Here is a 24,735-nt window from a genome sequence, read left to right on the forward strand (position 1 = left end):
AATCTTTGGAGGAAGTTGAAAATCCGTGTTGCCCAGCGACAGCCCCAAAACATCACTGCTCTAGAGGAGATCTGCATGCAGGAATGGGTCACTCAAGGACAGTCAGAGAGTCGTCCCGTAGCCACTCCTGTGTTATCTTGGCTGTGTGCTTTGGGTCATTGTCCTGATGGAAGATGAACTTTCGCCCCAGTTTGAGGTCCAGAGCGTTCTTTTGACCAAAGAACAGAGTTGTTTGAGGTGGGGTTTTTTTTAACAAAAAATATGTTTGAAAACGTATTTACTGACAGTGTATTCTTCAATTTATTTACACTTTAAAATGTCTTGACTTGGTCTTAAAAGTGTCTTTATAAAGGCTTGTTAAACATATCTTCATAAAACCTGCAGAAACCCTGTCATATTTCATCATCTGGGGACTGAGGGGAGGATCTCTGGTCACAAAGCAGCCAATCACAGCTGTGGTGATCTGTGTAGCCGTGACACCAGAGACCGGTTCTGACTCAGATCAGGCAAACAGTGCAGAACATCAGTTACTGTGAAGATGAGAGGTTTACTGTTCCTGCTCAGCGCTCTGTTCCTGCTGGAGTCAACAGACGGACACAATGAATATGAGCAACTAAGCCAACATGACACAGAGATTATTGACAGGGCAATAACACAAGCCAATAAGCAACATGGAAAAGCCAAACACCTTGATTTTGCCTCCATTTTACATGTCGTAAGTTAAACCTTTATCATTTTACTGTAATTGAAATCTGCCTTAATGTGCTGGTAAAATATTTAAACATCTCCTACATGTATGGTTGTCATCTTTATGCTTTACCTGTATCTCTATATGACAGAATCCTGAGAAGCGCATGCTTAATGTGTTATTAAAACCCACCTCATGTAACAAAATGACACCAAGTGTCCATCAGAAAGACTGTAAAATCCAAGATAAGGCTAAAGTAAGTACTCGCTCTCACTGAAGGATCTCGACTGTATGGAGTCATTGTAGAAGAAAAGCTTACAGTTTCTCACAGCTCTGTTGTATTTTTCTCAGCCTCAAGTTTCTTGTGTTGAATGTCGTGGATCCATGTCCTGTTTTCTTCTCAAAGACTCACCAAAGGTACATCACATATTAGTCACATATTGAGGACAAAGACCTCCTTAATTTACCCTCATGATCCAACCTTTATGTTGTCAAGATCAAGATATTCCTGCACTAAAAGGTTTGAACTGTTCTCATTGCAGATTAAACAAACCATGTCAGAATGTTTGAATCCCTCAGGAATTCATTTTGTTGGAGGGAAAACTCTGTTGCAAAAATCTGAAAATAAGCAACAAACTGGATGTCTGGGATGCATCTGAGAAATAAAAACAATCAAGGATCTGAATCAAGGATATTAATTAATACATTAAAAAATAAAAATACTAATGAAATGTATCCTATAAAACTGACTGATCAGAACAAGTTTCTTTATCTAGAATTTAATTATGAAGATTAATGTGTATTTTTGCTCAACTAGCAGTTTTCTCAATATGTTTCACTGTAATGATGTAATTTTGAGAGAAATATGGAAAATACAGTAGCCTTTATTAGTATGTCCTAGTGTTGAATAACACAAATGTCAAATTAATAATAGGCAAGGCAAGGCAGGGCAAGTTTATTTGTATAGCACATTTCATACACAGTGGCAATTCAAAGTGCTTTACACAGAAATGAAGTTAAAATAGTTATAAGTGAATAAAATAAAAATATATATAGTATCATAGTTATAATAGGAATTAAAAGGAAATTAAAAGGAAATAAAAATAAAAAGTAAAATTAAAAACTAAAAATAAAACAGGGTTAAATTGAAACACATGATTAAAGAGCAAGCAGTTTGGACAAACTGTTTTTACTGTTTTCAAATAATAGTTTAAAAAAAAAAAGTTAAAACATGTCTAAATATTCTTAATAGAAAATTGTCGCCAAAGTTTCCATGAATAAAATGTGACAGAACTTTAGGCCATTTATTGGCACTGAATTTGAGGTGAAAGATGAGGAAAGATCTGTGAACAGATGTCCCGCAGTGTGACGCTGTTATTCTGGTGTTTGGCTTGTTTTCATTTGTGTTTTAAATTCATACAAACTACAATATAAATTATATTAAGAGACTTGAAGGTCAAATGCTAACTGTTGGCTTTGTTAATTATTTTTTTTTTCTTCACATTTACATTTATGCTTTTAGCAGACGCTTTTATCCAAAGCGACTTACAACTTGGGGGTACAATAAGCGATTGGTCGTGAAGCGTCGAGTGAGCGCAACAAGTCCCTGAAATACTTAGTCTGTGTACATTTCTCAGTGTAGCACAGGCTAGAGTAGGGAGGGAAAGAGGAGGAGAAAGAGGAAAGGAAAGTTTTTTTTTTTTTTAAAGAGGTTAAGTGCTCATGGAAGAGATGAGTCTTAATTAATCATAACTAACAGTCCCTTTTCTTTCAAGATTAAAATCTTTTGAAAGTGAAATGTCCACTTGGGCCAAAGCGTGTCTCAATAACAAAAGGGGAAACAAAACTAGATCTGTCTAAATATAACCTCATGCCTTGAGTAACTGAAGTACTCAAGAAATCCAGATTTGCTTTTACCAGTAACAGAAGGGTTTGCTGAATTATAAAGAACTAATCATGTTGTAATGAATCACCTTTTTCCTGCTCCTGTTCTATAAAAGCGGTTGTGCTCTTTTTGTTGGAGGGATTCTCTGAGACGGACACGAGGTCCTCCGGCGTGAATAAAGCATATTCAAAGGCATTGTCTGGAGTCTGTCTGATTACTGTTGCACAACAGCTGAACACTAGAGATCTTAGGCCTACTTCTGTTCTCAAGTGATAGTGCTGAAGGGAACACTAGAGCCCTTATTCAGAGACAGTGTGTTCATAAGGGATGAGACGTCGTCCCACTCAAACAGGTCGAAGTGGAGATGCCTAGAGTTACTGTACATGTGTAGTGTCTGGGACCTTTACCTCAAAATTCTACAAACAAAACCCCATAATGACAATGTGAAAGAAGTTTGTTTGAAATCTTTGCATATTTACTTTTTAATTTTTTTTTACATGTACACAAGTATTCAGAGCCTTTGCTACAAGCTTGGCACAGCTATTCTTGGGCAGTTTCTCCCATTGGTCTTTGCAGGATCTCTTGAGCTCCATCAGGTTGAGTGCAGCACAGATGGTTGTTCTTCTGGAAGGTTCTCCTCTCTCCACAGAGAAACGCTGGAGCTCTGTCAGAGTGACCATCGGGTTCTTGCTCACCTCTCTGACTAAGGCCCTTCTCCCCGATCGCTCAGTTTGTCTGTGCCTCGATACAAACCTGTCTCGCAGGTCTACATGTAACCCTTCCTGTTTGGACTGCCCCGCTCCAAACGGGACTCAAACCCGGGTCCGCCGGCATGAGAGTCGGACGCTCTAAAGAGGCTAAAGGCTGCAACCTCTAGCGTCGTTGACTAGAGCGTCTCGAGATCAGAGGAGTAAGGTTTACTCGCACAGCGACTACTCGCTGGCCTGTTACATACAGACAATTCCTTGGACTTCATGGCTTGGTTTATGCTCTGACATGCACTGTTAACTATGGGACCTTATATAGACAGGTGTGTGCCTTTCCAAATCATGTCCAATCAACTGAATTTACCACAGGTGGACTCCAATCAAGTTGTAGAAACATCTCAAGGATGATCAGTAGAAACAGGAGCACCTGAGCTCATGGCTGAGAGTCATGGCAAAGGCTGTGAATACTTATGGACATGTGATTTGTTGGTTTTAAAAAAATAATAAAATTGCAAAGATTTACACAAGAAAGGTGTACATTTTCAAAACTCATGGTACTAATATCACAACAGATCATCAAAAATGCACTTTTTTCAAACATTTCAGCATATTTTCAATTGTGTTAGTACAATACACAAAACCATAACATTTCCTTTTCACCACAAAAAATAAGTGTTTCATCTTTATAAATGTTTCTTTCACAGTAACTGCCTTTCATAAAGCTCTTACTATAAAACTTTTGATTTGCATCTCTTCTCGTTCAGTTTAATACAATTGACTATTATTTAATCCACTGATCTTAATGGTTAATCAATTAATAATTTGGTACACCAATAGATATTGATTATATAGAAATAGTGGACCCACTTTATATTAGGTGGCCTTAACTACTATGTACTAACATTTTAATTAATAATTTGATACAATGCACTTATTGTGTACATACATGTTTTTACATTGTACTTACATTTTAAAAAATACCTGCAATTAATTTCTGTAGTTACATTTGTAATTACACTGTTGACACTTCCCTTACACCTAACACTACCCTTAAACCTACCCATACCCCCACACCTGTCCCTAACTTTCCCCGTATTCCACCTCAATATCAGCAAAGGTGTTTTGCAATACAATTTGAACACAGTCAGTACATTGTATACATTTTTTGATGTAAGTACATAGTAGTTAAGGCCACCTAATATAAAGTGGGGCCGAAATAGTTTCTACTTTGTTTGCAATTTCCGATATGAATAACCATATGCCTCTCCTTGAACTGTCACCTTATCGTGGTGGAGAGGTTTGAGTACCCGAATGATCCTGGGAGCTATGTTGTCTGGGGCTATATGCCCCTAGTAGGGTCTGCCAAGGCAAACAGGTCCTTGGTGATGGGCCAGACTAAGAACAGTTCACAAACCCTTATGTTGACAATTACACCAAGGACCGTGACGTCGCCCGGCATGGCGCAGCCGGGGCCCCACCCTGGAGCCAGGCTCGGGGTTGGGGCTCGTATGCAAGCGCCTGGTGGCCGGGCCTCCCCCCATGGGGTCCGGCCGGGCTCAGCCCGAAGGAGTGACGTGGGGCCGCCCTCCTGTGGGCTCACCACCTGCAGGAGGGAGCGTAAGGGGCCGGTGCATAGTGAATCGGGCGACAGTTGAGGGCGAGGCCCCCGACGACCCGATCTCTGGACACGGAATCTGGCTTTAGGGACGTAGAATGTCACCTCGTTGGCGGGCAAGGAGCCTGAGCTTGTGCGGGAGGTCGAGAAGTACCGACTAGAGATAGTCCGAGTTGACACGAGTTGCCCATGGTGAGAGGCGGAGGGCTGGAGTGGGTTTGCTTATAGCCCCCCAGCTCAGCCCCCATGTGTTGGAGTTCACCCCGGTGAACGAGAGGGTCGCTTCCCTGCGCCTTCGAGTCGGGGATAGGTCTCTCACTGTCGTTTGTGCCTACAGCCCAAATGGCAGTGCGGAGTGCCCAGCCCTCTTGGAGTCTCTGGGAGGGGTGCTGGAAAGTGCTCCGACTGGAGACTCTGTCGTTCTACTGGGGGACTTCAACGCCCACGTGGGCAGTGACAGTGACACCTGGAGGGGCGTGATTGGGAGGAACGGCCCCCCTGATCTGAACCCGAGCGGTGTTCTGTTATTGGATTTCTGTGCTAGCCACGGTTTGTCCATAACAAACACCATGTTCAAGCATAAGGGTGTCCATCAGTGCACGTGGCACCAGGACACACCCTAGGCCGGAGGTTGATGATCGACTTTGTGGTCGTGTCAGTAAGGGATGCGGTCAAGCTGAAGAAGGAGTCCTATCGGGCCTGGATGGCTTGTGGGACTCCGGAGGCAGCTGACAGGTACCGGCAGGCCAAGCGGACTGCAGCCCGGGTAGTCATGGAGGCAAAAAATTGGGCCTGGGAGGAGTTCGGTGAGACCATGGTGAAAGACTATCGGTTGGCCTCGAAGAGATTCTGGCAAACCGTTCGACGCCTCAGGAGGGAGAAGCAGTGCCCTACCAACACTGTTTACAGTGGAGATGGGCACCTGTTGACCTCAACTGGGGATATCGTCGGGCGGTGGAAGGAAAACTTTGAGGATCTCCTCAATCCCACCGACATGTCTTCCGCTGAGGAAGCAGTGGCTGATGGCTCGGAGGTGGACTCGTCCATCACCCGGGCTGAAGTCATCGAGGTGGTTAAAAAGCTCCTCGGTGGCAAGGCACCGGGGGTGGATGAGATCCGCCCTGAGTACCTCAAGTCTCTGGATGTTGTGGGGCTGTCTTGGCTGACACGCCTCTGCAACATCGCATGGCAGTTGGGGACAGTACCTCTGGACTGGCAAACCGGGGTGGTGGTCCCTCTTTTCAAGAAGGGGGACCGGAGAGTGTGTTCCAACTATAGGGGGATCACACTTCTCAGAGAACATTACTGTATTGACAGCAAACTCTGTTATAGCACAGAACCTCATGGCTGTGTCGTAACTTCATCACACAAGGTAATGTAACCGTATTTTCTTATGTGGCATCTGTAGCCTGTTATTAGAGGTATACTGTAGATAATTCAGCAAGGAGGGTGATTTGAAACATGTATCTTGCATTGTTTGCTGTTAAATGAACTGATTGTTTAAAGTACTCAACAGAAAGAAGATAACACTGTTGTGTTTCGGTGATTAAACCAAATGTTCTCATTACATATTACAATAATCTTGTGTTTGAAACAATGATTATGTGGACTGAAGATATGTGCAACTGAATGAAACCATGAGATCAGGTTTTGAAAGAATGACAAGCTGTGTTACAAGCGTGACCAGTTTGGATTTTTGTACAAAGAGTTTTGAAAATGTACACCTTACTTGTGAAAATAGTACCAAAGCGAATGAAAAACTGTAATGAATTGAATCCATTTTAAAATAAGGCTGTAACATAACAAAATGTGGAAAAAGTGAAGCTCTGTGAATACTTTCCGGATGCACTGTAGATAGATAGATAAAACACATTAAATCAAATTAATCAAATGAATTTGTTACAGAGAGATTCCCTCTCTCTGCAGGGAAAGCACTTTTCTCTGCAAAGAGTGGACACCTCTGGGAACCCACGCTTGCCATCCCTAGTTTCCCCACTAGAGGGCATCATTGCATCACAAATAAGCCAGCTGGGCATGCACGAAGCCAGCACGGCGCGGGTTGGCATGCTCGCGAGCCGTGTGTCAGCTTGGCGAACTGCCTCACCACCCGTATGGGTAATGCGTACAATATCGCAGGGCTATCGTCTGCAGTTTGCTATGAAACCCCCACGTTTCAGCAGTGTTCTATTTTCTCACACAGAGGAAAGCACGGCCCACGTTCTGAAGGAGGAAATCTCATCTCTTCTGAGCAAAGGTGCAATTCAGGTGGTATCCCCCATCTGATAAACTAGGGGTTTTATTCTCGTTATTTCCTGGTTCCAAAGAAGGACGGTTCCCTCCGTCCTATTCTGGACCTCAGGGTGTTGAACACACATTTGAGGAAATGCAATTTCAGAATGTTAACTCATGGTTAGCTCGCCCGCGCCATAAAACAGAACGACTGGTTCACATCGGTTGATCTAAAAGATGCTTTTTTTCCACATAAGCATTTATCCACCACACAGGAAGTTTCTTCGTTTCGCCTATCAAGGCATTTGTTACGAATTCACGGTCCTGGCCTTTGGGTTAAGCCTCCGCACATTTTGTCTGTGCACGGAAGCGTGACTCCCCTGAGAATGTCTGGTCTACGGATCCTGACATACATAGACGATTGGCTCATCATAGCCGATTCGAGGGAAAAGGTGTTGCAGGACACCTGCCGTGTGCTCACGCACGTCACATCTCTGGGCTTCAAGGTGAACAAAAGCAATTTTACACTCATTCCTCTTGGGCTCTGTTCAGGGGAGTATCGCTGCAAGCTATCTGCTCTGCTGCCAGTTGGGCTTCTCCCCGTACGTTTGTGCATTACTACAGGTTGGATGTCACCAGAACCTCGGTAGCACATTTGGTTTTGGGGGCGGGGTCTTCCCATAGACAGTAAAAGAAATGGACACAGCGACCCCATAGACTTCACGGAGAAAAAGTGAAGTCAAGTAGAAGCACTCACTTCCTGATGGCCGAGCGGCCTCAGACTGAGCTTGAGGATGTGACGTGAGCAACCAACCTGACAGTGGCAAGTCTTCTAGTAGTTGTGCAAAGTGAAATCTGAATCACGTTGTTGAAATATTTTGTCCCGTTGCTTTTGGCTCTCTATGGGCTTCTCCACATGCTTCTCCCTTGACTTTATCGGACTTTATGCCTCCACATCCCCCCGATTGCCTCATAGACAGTAAAAGATTGCCTGCGGGCTTCTCCTCATGTCTATATGGTAATTTCTCTACTATGCGCCGGTTGTCACGTGGTTACGACGCAATCGTTAGCCTATTTTTTACAAAAACGGCTTCTACAGGTCGATAGTGTAAGATACAAGGTAATGGAAACTTTTATACATTGTCGTGTTTCTTTAGAAATAAACAATGGACAAATGGAGTCTTTAAACGCCTCAGATGCAAAGTTATTCACTGTCAAAGTGAGGCCAAAATGAATGGGAGTCAATGGGATGCTAACAGCAGGTGATGGCTTGGTTATGGCCGCCCCTATGGAAGGTACGCTTTCCGGGTGCTGGATTACCCCCTTGGGGTCTTCCTAACCCTGCCTTCTGTTGTGTGTGTCACACACACGTTTCATGTCCTGCTTGCACACCGCAGTTACGTGTGTGTGTCGGTGTGGCGGGTTCATGATTATGAGACTTGTCAGACTTGGTGCAATTGGATGCTTCTGCAGAGGTCAGCTACGGATGCCCTTCCCATAGGTGGATCTCTCCACTCTATTCTAGAGAACCGGGGTTATGACAGTAACCTATTGTTGTGCAACAGTAATCAGACAGACTCCATACAATGCCTTTGAATATGCTTCATTCACGCCGGAGGACCTCGTGTCCGTCTCAGAGAATCCCTCCAACAAAAAGAGCACAACTGCTTTTATAGAACAGGAGCATGAAAAAGGTGATTCATTACAACATGATTAGTTCTTTATAATTCAGCAAACCCTTCTGTTACTGGGTAAAAGCAAATCTGGATTTCTTGATTACTTCAGTTACTCAAGACATGAGGTTATATTTAGACAGACATCTAGTTTTGTTTCCCCTTTTGTTATTGATACACACTCAAGTGTTAGGGACATTTCGCTTTCAAAAGCATATAAATGTTAATCCTGAAAGAAAAGGGACTGTTATTTATGATTAATAATAATAATAAAAAATCATTAACAAAGCCCACGGTTAGCATTTACATCAATTTAAAACACCAATGAAAAACAAGCGAAACACCAGAATAACAGCGTCACACTGTGGGACATCTGTTCACAGATCTTTCCTCATCTTTCACCTCAAATTCAGCGCCAATTAATAGTCTAAAGTTCAAGATTTGGAACATTTTATTCATGGAAACTTTGGGGACAATTTTAAACCTATGAGGAATATTTAGACATTTATTTGTTAACTTTTTTAATAATTAAACATTTTACTCGTATGTTATTCAACACAGGGCGTACTAATATAAAGACTACTGTATTTTACATATTATAGTATGGAAAATTACATAACATTGAAACATATTGAGAAAACTGCTAGTTGAGCAAAAATACACATTAATCTTCATAACTCAATTCCAGATGAAGAAACTTGGCCTGATCAGTTTTATAGGGTACATTTCATTAGTGATTTTTTTATTTTTATTTTTTTAAATCTATTAATTCAGATCCTTGATTATTATTTTTTTTTTTTTCTCAGATGCATCCCAGACCCCTCATTTTTCAAACAGTTCTTCCATCAAGATGATTTCAGGAGGGAGTCAAGCATTCGGATATGGTTTGTTTAATCTGCAATGAGAACAGTTAAAACCTTTTAGTGCAGGAATATCTGGATCTTGACAACATAAAGGATGGATCATGAGGGTAAATTAAGGAGGACTTTGTCCTCAATATGTGACTAATATGTGATGTACCTTTTCTGAGTCTCTGAGAAGAAAACAGGACATGTATCCACGACATTCAACACAAGAAACTTGAGGCTGAGAAAAACACAACAGAGCTGTGAGAAACTGTAAGCTTTTCTTCTACAATGACTCCATACAGTCGAGATCCTTCAGTGAGAGCGAGTAGTTACTTACTCTAGCCTGATCTTGGATTTTACAGTCTTTCTGATGGACACTTGGTGTCGTATTGTCACATGAGGTGGGTTTTAATAACACATTAAACATGCGCTTCTCAGGATTCTGTCATATAGAGATACAGGTAAAGCATAAAGATGACAACCATACATGTAGGAGATGTTTAAATATTTTTACCAGCACGTTAAGGCAGATGCATAAGCACAGAAAACAATCAAAACACAATTACAGTAAAATGATAAAGGTTTAACTTACGACATTTAAAATGGAGGCAAAATCAAGGTGTTTGTCTCTTCCATGTTCCTCATTAGCTTGTGTTATTGCCCTGTCAATAATCTCTGTGTCATGTTGGCTTAGTTACTCATATTCAGTGTGTCCGTCTGTTGACTCCAGCAGGAACAGAGCGCTGAGCAGGAACAGTAAACCTCTCATCTTCACAGTAACTGATGTTCTGCACTGTTTGCCTGATCTGAGTCAGAACCGGTCTCTGGTGTCACGGCTACACAGATCACCACAGCTGTGATTGGCTGCTTTGTGACCAGAGGTCCTCCCCTCAGTCCCCAGATGATGAAATATGACAGGAACTGTGTCCCAAATTACGCAATTATGCACTGTGTACTCAAACGTGTAGTGTTTGAACTTTACATGGTTATTTTGTTGTTCAACATCAGAATCTGGTGCCTCGCCCTCCACTCCAATTAAATCTGCGACAGTCGAGTGCATGAAGTGTCCAACAATCCACACTTCGTTTTTTCCGTTAATTTAGTGCATCATCCGGGTATTTAAAGTGCATATAGAATAGTGCATAAGTGCGAATTGGGACGCACCGGGTTTCTGCAGGTTTTATGAAGATACATTTAACAAGCCTTTATAAAGATACTTTTACAGTTTTTCTCAGTCGCTTTGGTACATTTCTCGAATCATCCTCGACATACATTTATAAATTTTATACATTTATGCATTTAACAGACACTTTTAATCCAAAGCGACTTACAACTTGGGGGTACAATAAGCGATTGGTCGCGAAGAGTCGAGTGAGCGCAACAAGTGCCTGAAATACTTAGTCCATGTACGTTTCTCAGTGTAGCACAGGCTAGAGTAGGGAGGGAAAGAGGAGGAGAAAGAGGAAAGGAAAGCTTTTTTTTAAAAAAATTTTAAGTGCTCATGGAAGAGATGAGTTTTTAGTTGACTTTTGAATGTTGTCAACGAATCAGCGTTTCGGATGGCGGTGGGAAGATCGTTCCACCAGCTGGGAACGTTGAATGAAAATGTTCTGGAAAGGGATTTTTTGCCTCTCTGTGATGGTACTACAAGCCTTCGCTCATTGGCTGAAGGAAGGCTTCTGGTGGGGGTGTGGAGTCGTAGAATCGAGTCAAAGTGTGCAGGAGCTGAGCGTGTGGTGGCTCTGTAGGCAAGCGTCAGCGCCTTAAACTTGATGCGAGCAGCGAGTGGAAGCCAGTGCAGAGAGATGAAGAGTGGTGTGACGTGGGTCCTTTTGGGCTCGTTGAAGACCAGACGTGCCGCTGCATTCTGGATCATTCGAAGTGTTTGGATCGCACAAGAGGGGAGAAGCGCATTGCAGTAGTCAAGTCTTGAAATAACCAGGGCCTGGACAAGAAGCTGTGTTGCGTGTTCTGTTAGGAACGGTCTGATCTTCCTGATGTTGTAGAGCGCAATGTGTCTTAGCAATGTGTTCTCTGAAGGACAACTGGTCATCAAATGCAACTCCAAGATTTCTGACTGACTTTGAAGGGGAAATCAGGGATGTACCTAACTGGATGGTGAAGTCATGTTGCATAGTGGGACTGGCGGGGAAGATGAGGAACTCAGTCTTTGCCAGGTTGAGCTGTAGGTGATTTTTACTCATCCATGCGGAGATGTTAGCCAGACAGCTGGAGATTCGTGCAGCTACTGTGGGGTCGTCTGGTTGGAATGAAAGGTAGAGCTGAGTGTCATCAGCATAGCAGTGATATGAGAAGCCATGTGCCTGTATGATGGGACCTAATGAAGTAGTGTAAATGGAGAAAATGAGAGGTCCAAGCACTGAGCCCTGAGGAACCCCCGTGGTCAGTTGATGTGCTTGGGATTCCTCTCCTCTCCAGGCAACCTTGAAGGACCTACCTGTGAGATAAGATTCAAACCAATGGAGCGGAGTCCCTGTGATGCCCAGTGATGAGAGGGTGGATAGAAGAATTTGATGATTGACCGTGTCAAAGGCAGCAGATAGATCAAGGAGGACGAGGACTGATGATTTGGACTCAGCTTTAGCTATCCGCAGGGCTTCAGTGACCGACAGTAGTGCAGTCTCTGTGGAGTGGCCCCTTTTGAAACCGGATTGGTTAACGTCCAGCTGATTATTCTGTGAGAGGAAGGATGAAACCTGGTTGAAAACAACTCGTTCAAGAGTTTTTGCTATGAATGGCAGGAGAGAGACAGGTCTGTAGTTATCTATGTGTAGCCGGTGAGGTGGTTACTGATGTAATTAATGGGCGTGGCCAGGTAGGGAGAGGGTTTTTAAGTAGGCACCTGAAGGGAGATCTAGAGACGGGGTCCGATTTGTTGTGTGGACGCGTGTGGTCTGGCAGCACTTCCGGTTTTTGCGCGGATACGGTCTGGGTGAGCAGGTAGGCTGAAGTGAACCTCGATTTGTTTTGTCACTTATTGTTAAATTAAATTAGGTGTTTTTAACATAGATGCAAACATTGTGCTGTCCGGCAGTACTGCTGTGGCTGAGTGTGCACGGACATGGTCTTGTGAGCAGGTAGGATGAGTGAATCGATGGGATGCACATCCGTAAAGCCTTGTTTACTAAAATGAGGTATCATGTTTTAGTGCACTGCAGATGCAGAGAGCGTGGGTCTGCCTACCGTTAGTCACGCCCGTTTTCATGTGATCGTGAGTTGGTGGCCGTGTGGCAGGTAACTGTAGAAGTTTTTTTATATAGTGTCTGTAAATGTTTTTATGCTTTTTAGGATTAAAAAGTAAAACTATGTATGGTGTGTATTTTTTTTGGTGTATAGTAATTTGTGTTTTTGTTTGTTTATTAGGCTTAGTTGATCGCTGTTCCTCCTGTGTTTGTTTTTTGTTTTATTTTCCTCAGCTAGCCAGTCCCCGTATGTGCGCGCTGTTTGCCTCCAGCGCAGGGAGAAATTATGTTTGTACTGAACTGGACTGGCTAGTGAGGTCCTCTTTTTTTTTTCTGTTGTCTTTTATTTGTTTTTGTTTGTATGCCATTTCCCAGCCTCGTATTACCAGCCAACCTTTTTACCCATACTACCGTATGGATGCTTGGAAACCACATTAATTCATTTGCATGAGATTTATGGTTGCCGTGGAGTGTACCTTTTCCTGGTTTGATTTCTAGTTTCGTTTGAATGGTTTTCTTTTGGTGTAATATGATTTTTGGGAACACTTATGTAATTTGTTTTTCTCTTTATTTTGAATTATGTGTGATTTAAGCTGGGATTGTGTTGGGGTTTATGGAAGGTTGGTTGGTCATTGACATCTTCGAAGGGGGAATTTAACTGTTTGTTATTTGTTGTATTTTTCTGTGTTGATTAAATTCAGTTTGTTATAATTATTTTTGTATAAATAAAATAAGTAATTTTTGTGAGATTCGTGTTTTTTTGGTCAGGAAAGTGGTCGCCCTTGGTTACATATGAGTGATGCGTTTAAAGTGGGTTTCTTAAGCAGTGGAGTTACCCAAGCCTGCTTGAAAGTGGTAGGGAAAATGCCAGTGCAGAGCGATGTGTTGATGATGTGTGTGAGTGCTGGTAGGAGTGTAGGAGAGATGGCTTGAAGGAGGTGTGAGGGAATGGGATCGAGAGGACAGGTGGTAGGATGGCTGGAGAGGAGAAGTTTAGATACTTCTGTCTCAGTGAGTGTAGAAAATGAGGAGAGAGCTTGTTCGGTTGTGGATGTGGCTGATCTAAAATCCACAGTGCGCAGGGTGAGAACTGATTGCTGATAGTTGTTGTTTTGTTTGTGAAGAATTGTGCAAAGTCGTCTGGAGATAGGGAGGTGGTGGAGGAGGACAGAGCAGAGAGTTGAGTGTTCTGAAAAGTGTGCATGAGTTTGAGGTGCTGCTGATTTTGTTTTGGAAATAAGAAGATTTAGCTGCATGTACTTCATCTGAGAAGGATGAGAGCAAAGACTGATACTTAGCTAGATCAGATGGGTGGTTTGATTTATGCCATTTCCTCTCTGCTGCCCTGAGTATCGTCCGGTGTTCACGAATAACATCAGATAACCAAGGGTTAGAGGGAGTAGCTCGTGCTGGCCTAAAAGAAAGAGGGCAGATATTATCTAGACATGAAGTTAAAGTGGAGCATAAAGTGTCAGTTGCAGTGTTAACATCCATAGAAGAGAATTGTGTGGATGAGAGAAGGGAGGATGACAGAGCAGAGGAGAGATGAGCGCAGGTTTCGCCTGAAAGTAACTGGTGGAGGAACTGGTGGTGCGTGAGTAGTAAGTTGAAGATTAAATGTGATGAAAAAATGATCTGAGATGTGTAGAGGTTTGACCAAAATGCTGTCAGTAGAGCAGCTGCGTGTGTAAATGAGGTCCAGCTGGTTACCAGATTTGTGGGTATGTGACGTGATGAGGCGTTTGAGGTCGAATGAAGCTAGGAGGGTGTGGAGTGACGTGGACTGCAGTGGTACCAGAGCGGGTTCGGGTAATGGAACAAGAAGTAAAATCCTTGCTGGTGAAGGAGGCCATAGAGCGTGTTCCTCCGCCAGAGAGGGAGTCCGGGTTCTACAGCCGGTACTTTATAGTTCCCAAAAAGGATGGAGGGTTGTGTCCTATTCTAGATCTGAGGTATTTGAATCGGTCTCTGAGGAGGTTCAGGTTCAAAATGCTCACCATTCCCATCATCGTGGGTCAGATCCAGTCTGAGGACTGGTTCGTCACGTTAGATCTGAAGGACGCATACTTCCATATATCCATCCTTCCATGTCACAGGAAGTTCTTGAGGTTTGCTTTCGGGGGTGAGGCATACCAATATCGAGTGCTTCCCTTCGGCCTAGCTCTTTCCCCATGCACATTCACGTGTACTGAATTATATATCGACGACTGGCTCATACTGGCCCAGTCGTACGAGATGGCGGTTCGGCATCGAGATGGCATTCTGGCCCACATAAAGTGCTTGGGGCTGAGACTCTACACGAAGAAGAGTGTGTTGACGCCATCCCAGAGAACTATGTTCCTGGGGATTGTATGGGACTCGGCTTCGATGCGGGCACAAATGTCTCCCGCGCGAGTCGAGACCATGCTGGCGATGGTCTCAGGACTAAGGCTAGGCCACAGCATCACTGTAAAGCACTTTCAGAAGTTGCTGGGGCACATGGCTGCAGCGTTCAACGTAATACCTTTTGGCCTGCTGCACATGCGACCCCTACAGTGGTGGCTGAAAACCAAGGGGTTTTGCCCCAGAGGGAATCCGTTCCGTATGATCAGGGTAACGCGCAGATGCCTTCGTTCCCTAGTCATATGGAAGAAACCTTGGTTTCTGTCCCAGGGGCCAGTGTTGGGAGCGTCCTGTTGCCGGAAATCCGTTTCAACAGACGCCTCCCTCACTAGTTGGGGCGCGGTCATGGATGGCCACTTTGCGAGGGGCCCGTGGGAGGGCCATCATTCCTCCTGGCACATAAACTGCCTGGAGATGATGGCAGTCTACAAGGCTCTCAGGAGCTTTTTCCCGGACCTCCGCGGTCGCCATGTCCTGGTACAAACAGACAACACAGCTGTCGTATCGTACCTCAATCGGCAGGGGGGTCTGAGGTCACGCCCTCTATGCAGACTGGCGCATCAGATCCTCCTGTGGTCCCAAGGGAAACTGTTGTCCATCAGGGCAACTGTTGTCCCGGGGGTCGAAAATCAGGGAGCAGACATCCTGTCGAGGCAGGGCCTGAGGCCCGGGGAGTGGCGACTCCACCCAGAGGTGGTGGAGGCCATGTGCGAGAAGTTCTGCCCAGTGGACATGGATCTGTTTGCATCTCGCGAGGCGTCCCACTACCCACTGTGGTTTTCTCTTACGCATCCAGCCCCGCCGGAGATATGGAACCTTTGGGTCTGGCCCCTGAGGGGGTCAGGTACCTAGAGGCCGGCCTGCCGGCAGATGTGATTGAGACCTTGCTCAGTTCCAGGGCTCCGTCTACAAGGAGACTGTACAGCCTCAAGTGGAATGTGTTTTCCACTTGGTGCAGGGAGCGTGAGGTGGACCCAGTTAACTGCCCAGTGGCTTCAGTGCTGGAGTTCCTCCAAAATCGCTTCTCTGCAGGGCTTACCCCGTCCACACTCAAGGTGTACGTGGCTGCAATTGGGGCTTTCCACACTCCTTTGGGTGATGGACCTTTGGGTAGGCACCAGTTGGTTGTACGGTTCCTCCGTGGGGCTCGGAGGATGAGGCCTGCGGCTCGTTCCAGAGTTCCAACCTGGGATCTGGCAGTGGTTCTTCAAGGGTTGGCTGAGGCCCCCTTTGAGCCGCTGGAGTCGGCTGAGCCAAAGAACCTGACCCTTAAGGTGGCCTTTCTCTTAGCTATCACTTCTCTGAGGAGAGTGGAGGACCTTCAGGCCTTGGCGGTAACGCCGACTTGCCTGGAGTTTGCCCTTGGCGGAGTTAAGGCCATCTTAAATCCTAGGGCGGGCTACGTGCCCAAGGTACCATCTAGTGTGGTCAGGCCTTTGGTTCTTCAGGCATTCCATCCTCCATCTCACGCGACGGCGGAAGAAGGGAGACTTCACCTGCTCTGCCCGGTCAGAGCTTTAAAAATATATCTGGAGAAGTCTGCTCAGTGGAGGAAAGTGGAACAGTTATTAGTGTGTTTTGGTTCACCCAAGAAAGGGCTGCCTGCATCTATGCAGACAATCAGTAACTGGATTGTCCAGGCAATAGCCACGGCCTATCAGGTGCACAATTTGCCTTCACCTATGGCCGTGAGGGCTCACTCCACCAGAGGCATGGCCTCTTCGGTGGCCCTCCTATCGGGAGTCCCTTTGCAGGATATCTGCAAGGCGGCTGGGTGGGCTACCCCACACACCTTCATAAGGTTCTAACAGCTTGCACCTCCCTGCGACGCCTGCCGCTAGGGTGCTCCAGTCCTAGTGGTGCCCGGTCTCCGGCTTCACACTAGGGTAGGCGCTACCCTCGATGTGGCCTAGTGGGTACTCGTTCCCCAAATTCGTCGTTCCGACGCAGTGCGAGTTCCCATCGAAAGGGAACTGCTCGGGTTATGTATATAACCCTTGTTCCCTGAGAAAGGGAACGAGCACTGCGTCTCGTCGCCACACCTGGAGCGCATGCTTCATCGTGATAATTGCCGTTACTATGCGCCGGCTCCCCTTATGTATCTTCCGGGTATGCTGTCATAGCTACGTCATGACGCAACACCAATCAGGATTGGAATAGTTTCATTCAGACTTCAGATACGCTGTTGCTTAGGGAGCATCCAGGTCCTGGAAAAGCTACGACAACATCAACTGTACCTTAAGCTGGAGAAATGTGAGTTCCATATCCCCTCTGTTCAATTCCTAGGCTATGTCATCAACCAACGGGGTATCCAGATGGACCAGAGGAAGGTGGAAGCCATCAGAGACTGGCCTCTACCTACCACAGTGAAGGAGCTCCAACTTTCCTGGTATTCGCCAACTTCTATCGTCGTTTCGTGCTCAACTACAGCATCAACGCTCTCCTGTCGTTCTTCACTGATATCCAACACAACACAGACTAAAGAAGCATACAGTTACACCTGGACGACAAGTCTGAAGATGACATCTACACAACTGAAAGCATGTCTTTGTGGACTGTGTCACCTCTTGACACTTTATAAACGTGGCCAAATGTGCCAAGGGGGACTGAAGGAATTGAAAATAATCAAAGATATTTGATATTTGAAATCGAACAAAGAAATTTGCTTTACTGTTGTCAACCCACATTCCTTATCAGAAGGGCCATCTGGAAGACAATAGAAAGGCCTGTATGCCAAATGGGTGCCACACCTTTACAATGGGAGAAGTTTGGTCTGAATGGTCAGTTTGAATGTGTCATGTTTGAGTTTGGTCACATGGTCAAGGAGAGATAAAAAGAAGTTGCAACGATAGCTCTCTCTCTCTTTTTCTCTGGCTCTTTCTACGACAACATCAACTGTACCTTAAGCTGGAGAAATATGAGTTCCATAGACTGGCCTCTGGCCTCTACCTACCACAGTGAAGGAGCTCCAACTTTCCTGGGATTCGTCAACTTCTATCGTTGCTTCGTGCTCAACTACAGCCTACTCGGTGTACCCCTCACGTCACTCCTCAGAGGCCAGCCCAAGTCCCTGTCTTGGATACCCTCAGCCCGAGAAGCCTTCCATCAGCTCCGAGAAGCCTTCCAAACCGCCTCGATCCTCGTACATCCCTATTTTTCACTTGATTCCACTTCACAGTCTCCTATTGACCTGCAACCAAGAACTGCAAGGCCGACGCCTTATCCCTGCAGCACCAGTGTATGCCAGAGAGCTCCGATCCAGAACCTGTTCTCCTTCCAGCCATGATTGTGAGTCCCATCCAGTGGTCCCTGAACCAGCGCATAGCCCAGGATAACTGCACTGAACCTGCTCCGCCAGGAGGTCCTGAGGGGCTCCTCTATGTTCCACCTGCTCACCGTCAGCCCCTCATGGACTCGGCTCATTCATCTCCTGGCTCTGGACACCCAGGCAGTGTACAAACCCTCTTGCTCCTACAACAACAATACTGGTACCCGTCCATGTCTCAGGATGTCTCCCGGTATGTTAAAGGATGCTCAGTTTGTGCCATTACCAACACTCCTAGGAGGCTCCCGGAGGGTAAGCTGGTCCCTCTGCCCATTCCTCGCCGTCCATAGACCCACCTTGGTGTTGACTTTATTACGGATTTACCATCCTCCAACAACTTCACCTGTTTGCTCGTCGTCATAGATCATTTTTCCAAGGCCTGTAAACTCATTACCGAGGACTACCTACTGCTCTCAAAGCTGCAGAGACCCTGTTCCAGCATGTGTTCGTCACTTTGGGCTCCCCGAGGATATCGTCTCTGACCACGGGCCACAGTTCATCTCCCGGGTTTGGCCGGCCTTCTTCAAGTTCCTAGGAGTGTCGGCCAGTCTCATCTGGTTATCACCCTCAGACCAATGGCCAAACTGAGTGGAAGATCCAGGAGATCGGGAGATACCTGAGAACCTACTGCCACTGGATCCAGGACAGCTGGAGCCAATACCTCCCATGGGCCGAGTATGTTCAGAACTCCCTCTGTCAGACTACCACAGGGCTCACCTCGTTTCAATGCATCCTGGGTTATCAACCTCCTCTCTTCCCCTGGTCAGGTGAGCCCTCGGAGGTTCCAGCTGTCGATCACTGGTTCCAACAGAGCGAGAGGGTGAGGTCTCAGCTCATGTCCATCTCCAGCAGGCAGTCCGGAGACACAAGCTGACACCGACAAGGTCCCACTCCACAATACCAACCTGGCCAGAAGGTTTGGCTCTTGACTCCGGTTGCCCTGCCACAAACTGAGTCCCCGGTACATGGGTCCTTTCACGATACAGAGTAGTGTTGTCACGATACCGGAATTTCTAACTTCGATATGATACCTAAAAAAGTATCGATATTCGATAGCATTTTCGATACCACGGGGGAAAAAACGCTTATATACTGTCAAATATATATTTTTAATATAATTTAGTTTTTTGTCCGTCTATTGAAAGTCTAGGCAATTAAACATTTCTTCAGAAGAGATCACTTTATATGATAAAGCTTTTAAGCTTTTTCTCATATATAAACGTTGATCAATTACCATTACAATTATCTCACAAATATTTGCTAACTAATTTTGTTGCAATACCTTACATAAAGCACAAGGAAGCTTGGTTTCAAATTGAATTTAAAAAGACAAGTAAACAGTAATAAAATAAGAACAAATATACAAATTACAAACAATAGACTGTAGGTCTAACAGTATTCAGGTAAGAAACTGAATTTAAAAACAAAACAAAGTAATCAAATTTAAAATAACATTGGATAATCTTTATTGTAAAAAATGTAATACAGATGAATCCATTAGAGTTACACAAGTTAATCAGTCAAGAGCAGCAAGTGATCGTTTGTCTTTTTGTAGTGTGAATAACAAATAACTGCTGTCCCTTTAAGTCCCGACGCACACATGGATCCCAAACACTGTTCCTGCTACACATTCTTCCTGAACTGTTTACGACTGTGTTTATGTTAATACTCACCAAGATGGGCATTGAGACATTTTTTGAGTATATTTGACCATTAATAAGCTGGAAAAAGGGGCTCATTTTTGCACTTGTATGTCAGAGGCGGCTTTATTACAGTATGTGTGTGCGCGCTTTAGATGCAAGGGCGAAATCCGCGGGAATGAGTAAATGTGCAATCCCGCGCAAATTTCAGACCGGTCACACCAAAACTAAGACTCTGTCCTCGTTCAGAGGGTAAACTGGACTGAATGAGAGGAGGCGGGTGCGTGTCAACTCGCTGTCGATCGGAGAGGAGAGCGCGGCTGATATTGATACTGTTGAAAAGGAATATTGTATTGTTTCAGATATTTCAGTATCGATACATATCGAAATATCGATATTTTTGACAACACTAATACAGAGGCAGCTCAACGAAGTCACCTACCATCTGAACCTCCCGGCATAGTATCGCATCTCACCATCTTTCCACGTATCCCTGCTTAAACCTCACACAGAACCCCTGTCTTCTCCCTCCACAGATCCTGGTGCCGATGCGGTGCCTCCTCCTCCCGAGGTCATAGAAGAGGAGACCATCTACCGGGTGTGGGTACCTTGTGGACTGGGAGGATTACGGTCCGGAGGAACGCTCCTGGGTTAATCGGAATGACATCATCGGCCCATCACTTCTCACCCAGTTCCACACCGAACTTCCGGACCGTCCAGCTCCTCGGGGTGGAGGATAGACCCGTCGTCGTCGCCCAATCCGGTCGTCAGGAGCCGCCCATGGAGGAGGGGGTACTGTCACAGAGTCACAGCCTACACCCACCAACACACTGGCATCATCACCAGATCTCCACGCTCCGCCCACTCGTTCACAATCCCCAGAGTACTGATCACCTGCACCTCATCATTGACACTACAAGAGCACACTCTCCCTGCACGCCCTTGTCTGGTCTTGTCATTCGTTCCTGGACTCTTTACCTGACACATTCCTTGACTGTCATTCGTCTGCCTTCCAAGTCCTCCTGAGTTCTCCCGTTCCTGGTCTCCTTGTGTTTCCCTCCACCGGATTCCCTGCCTCGTGTTCACCCAGCTAAGTGCTTTTCTGTGCAAGTGCTCATCTCCCTTGTTTACCTGTGTCCGTGACTCTGTGAATAAATATCACCATTCACCTTACCTGTTTCTCTGCCTCCGTCTGTGTTGCGGCAAACCGCCCGTCACCCCGCCTTCCCTCATTAGTACCAGGTGAAACTGATCCGCAATCTGTTGAGGGTGCCTGGGTCGGATAAGGCAACGCACTTTGCCATTGTTGGTATGCATCGGGAGCTGACGCTACAGCAGACAGCAGCGCTGACCCAAAGACATGAGTATTTAAAGCTGGAGTATTAAAGCCTGTTTAGTTCAAACACTGTGCGGGAGCGGGTACTCACTAAAGGACTTTGAAATGACAGCCAGTAAGCTCTGAAGCTCTGCTATTGTTACTGCTTCCCGAGTGAATGAACGTAGTATTAAAGGACGCTCTGTAACTCGCGTCATTGATTTGAGTAGCGTATTAATTCACATGGTGTTTATTTGTGTAGTGTGTTAAAACGCATCTTTGTGTATGTTTATACTTTGGTTAACTAGGGTTTGATAATATTTACTTGAGTTTGATTTACTTAAGATTGCTTAATTTACCTGGTTTAAAGTTGGTCAATCATGGTTTGGGTGGTAGTTTTAAGTCTATGAATTATTGCTTAATCCATTTGATAAATATAAATAATATATAAATAATAACTTAAATGATTTGACTATAAAATCAAAGGTAGATTGTTTAATTTATTAAAATAGTAAATCATTGGGAAAGATGGTAAAATGCACATTATTTTATAGTCATTGTAGTCAATTAAACTATACAAATGTGTAAGGTTCAAAAACCCCTTATGATGACCAAAAAAAGGAGGACCGTGACGTCGCCCGGTACGGCGCAGCCGGGGCCCCACCCTGGAGCCAGGCCTGGGGTTGGGGCTCGTATGCGAGCACCTGGTGGCCGGGCCTTCCCCCACGGGGTCCGGCCGGGCTCAGCCCAAAGGAGCGACGTGGGGACACCTTCCCGTGGGCCCACCACTCACAGGAGGGACCGTAAGGGGCCGGTGCAGAGAAAATCGGGCGGGCAGTCGAAGGCAGGAGCCTAGACAACCCGATCCCTGGACACGGAAACTGGCTCTTGGGACATGGAATGTCACCTCGCTGGCGGGGAAAGAGCCTGAGATTGTGCGTGAGGTTGAGAGGTTCCGACTAGAGATAGTCGGGCTAACCTCTACGCACGGCTTGGGCTCTGGAACCACACTCCTCGAGAGAGGATGGACTCTTCACCACTCCGGAGTTGCCCATGGTGAGAGGCGGCGGGCTGGTGTGGGTTTGCTTATAGCCCCCCAGCTCTGCCGCCATGTGTTGAAGTTTACCCCAGGGAAAGAGAGGGTCATTTGATAGATTCCAAGATGGCCGCCAGGGTGCAGCAGCATGGTTTGGCAGGTCCCATTTGTTTGCAACAAAAGTACATCAAAAACCCCTGGATCTTACTATATTTGTCTGGTCTTCTCCTGTCCGTTTACATCCTCTTGAGTTTAACATGTCCAAGGAAAATGGATAACTTAACTCTCTATCCAGCAAAGAGGAGCCGACATCTTTTGTATGCAAGAATCCTGGATTATGGACATGCTAGACCGCCCCCAGGTAAACTTGATCAAACAGTATCTAGATCATTCCCTGGGGTTATGAATCTTTTGATGATACTACTTCTGGCTGGTGATGTTGAGCAAAATCCTGGTCCTGTTTTAAGTCCTGTGTCACAACTACAGCTGTTCTCTTGGCTAACACCACCTTTGCTACCTGGGTTACAGCAGTTCTTTGTGCTAACACCATTACAGCTACCTGGATTACACCAGCCCCCTGGGTTAATACCATCACTGCTACCTGGTTTACAGCAGCTACCTGGGCTAATACCACCTCTGTTACCTGGGTTACAGCAGCTACCCGGACTAATACCACCTCTGTTGCCTGGTTTACAGCAGCTACCTGGGCTAATACCACCTCTGTTGCCTGGGTTACAGCAGCTACCTGGGCTAATACCACCTCTGTTACCTGGGTTACAGCAGCTACCTGGGCTAATACCACCTCTGTTGCCTGGTTTACAGCAGCTACCTGGGCTAATACCACCTCTGTTGCCTGGGTTACAGCAGCTACCTGGGCTAATACCACCTCTGTTACCTGGTTTACAGCAGCTACCTGGGCTAATACCACCTCTGTTGCCTGGGTTACAGCAGCTACCTGGGCTAATACCACCTCTGTTACCTGGGTTACAGCAGCTACCTGGGCTAATACCATCATTACTACCTGGATTACAGCAGTTCTCTGGGCAAATTCATTCTCCGTTACCTGGGTTACAGCAGCCACCCGGGCTATTACCATCACTGCTACTTGGTTTACAGCAACGACCTGGGCTAATACCACCTTTGCTACCTGGGCTACAGCAGCTACCTGGGCTAATACCATCACTGCTACCTGGGCTACAGCAGTCATCTGGGCAAATACCACCTCTACACGATTCTATTACAACTAAGTCTGGTATGGCTTCACAACGCATCATATCCATGTGCACACAAAGGAACCCGGTATTTAAAAAACATCGATCATGTAAGTTATTTCAGACTCTTAATCAAGCCAGGACTATATGGGATCCACAGTGTAAAAATAAAGGGCTCTTAGGAGGCCATCTGAATATACGCAGTATGGCCCCTAAGAGGGAACAATTAGAGCATCTTCTCTTTAACTCAAATGTGGATTTCTTAGGACTTTCAGAAACTTGGCTTAAACCCTCTTCCCCACAAGCAGTGGTATCACTACAGGGCTACAATGTCTTTAGAAAGGATAGGCATCAAGGGAAGGGAGGAGGAGTGTTAATTTATATGAAGGATTCTTTAAAATGTACACAAATAATTTGGTCTAATGAAATATCAATTGAATGTGTTGGAGTTAAAGTGTCACTTTCAACAGAAATGTCATTTACTATTCTATGTCTGTATCGTCCGCCGTCAGCAAAAGTAGACTTTTATGATCAATTTAAAGCACTTCTGAGTTGTTGTGACTTTAATAATGAGGTTATTCTAATGGGAGACTTAAATGTAAATTGGGACAGCAAAAGTGACAGAAAGAAACTGAAAGAAATTACAGATAATTTTGGATTAATACAAATGATCAGTGATCCCACTAGAATAACAAATCGTTCTAAAACTTTAATAGACCTGGTGTTTTCTAACAAACCAGATAGAATAAAAAAAACGTACAATTTCCTAACTGGCTTGTCTGACCACAATGCCATATTCTTTTCTAGAAAGTTGACTAAAAAACGATTGAGAAGTGTCAGTAAAAACATTAATATAAAACAAACGTTTATTCCAAAGAGCCAAGAACAATGCTTAATTGCAGCTCTAAATACTTTTGATTGGTCTAGTATAGTATTATGTGATGACACTAATCAATGTGGTGATTTAATAAACTCTAC

General features: G+C 45.2%; 1 protein-coding gene and 1 long non-coding RNA gene across 3 annotated transcripts in view; one reads left to right on the forward strand and one right to left on the reverse strand.

The window, feature by feature from the left end:
* Positions 1 to 500: 500 nt before the first annotated feature.
* The window catches only part of LOC307128491 (cystatin-like protein), a 47,654-nt gene continuing 23,419 nt past the window's right edge, over positions 501 to 24,735 (forward strand). The window contains exons 1-4 of one of the 2 annotated variants that reach the window (XM_079820399.1): positions 501 to 715; positions 840 to 944; positions 1,040 to 1,105; positions 1,231 to 2,767. In XM_079820399.1, the coding sequence (XP_079676525.1) occupies positions 539 to 715; positions 840 to 944; positions 1,040 to 1,105; positions 1,231 to 1,347 (465 nt within the window). In that variant the 5' untranslated portion in view covers positions 501 to 538 and the 3' untranslated portion in view covers positions 1,348 to 2,767. Of the gene's footprint in view, positions 716 to 839; positions 945 to 1,039; positions 1,106 to 1,230; positions 2,768 to 24,735 lie in introns of those variants that run through there. The other variant, XR_013816797.1, reaches the window with a different exon arrangement.
* LOC307127304 lies at positions 8,713 to 10,506 on the reverse strand. Its single transcript, XR_013816618.1, has 4 exons — positions 10,238 to 10,506; positions 9,983 to 10,087; positions 9,818 to 9,883; positions 8,713 to 9,692 (listed from the first exon to the last, which is right to left on the reverse strand). It is a non-coding gene; the product is annotated as an uncharacterized lncRNA (long non-coding RNA).

The sequence above is a fragment of the Gobio gobio genome, assembly GCF_949357685.1.
Source record: "Gobio gobio genome assembly, chromosome: 6".
In the NCBI taxonomy this organism is placed as follows: domain Eukaryota; kingdom Metazoa; phylum Chordata; class Actinopteri; order Cypriniformes; family Gobionidae; genus Gobio; species Gobio gobio.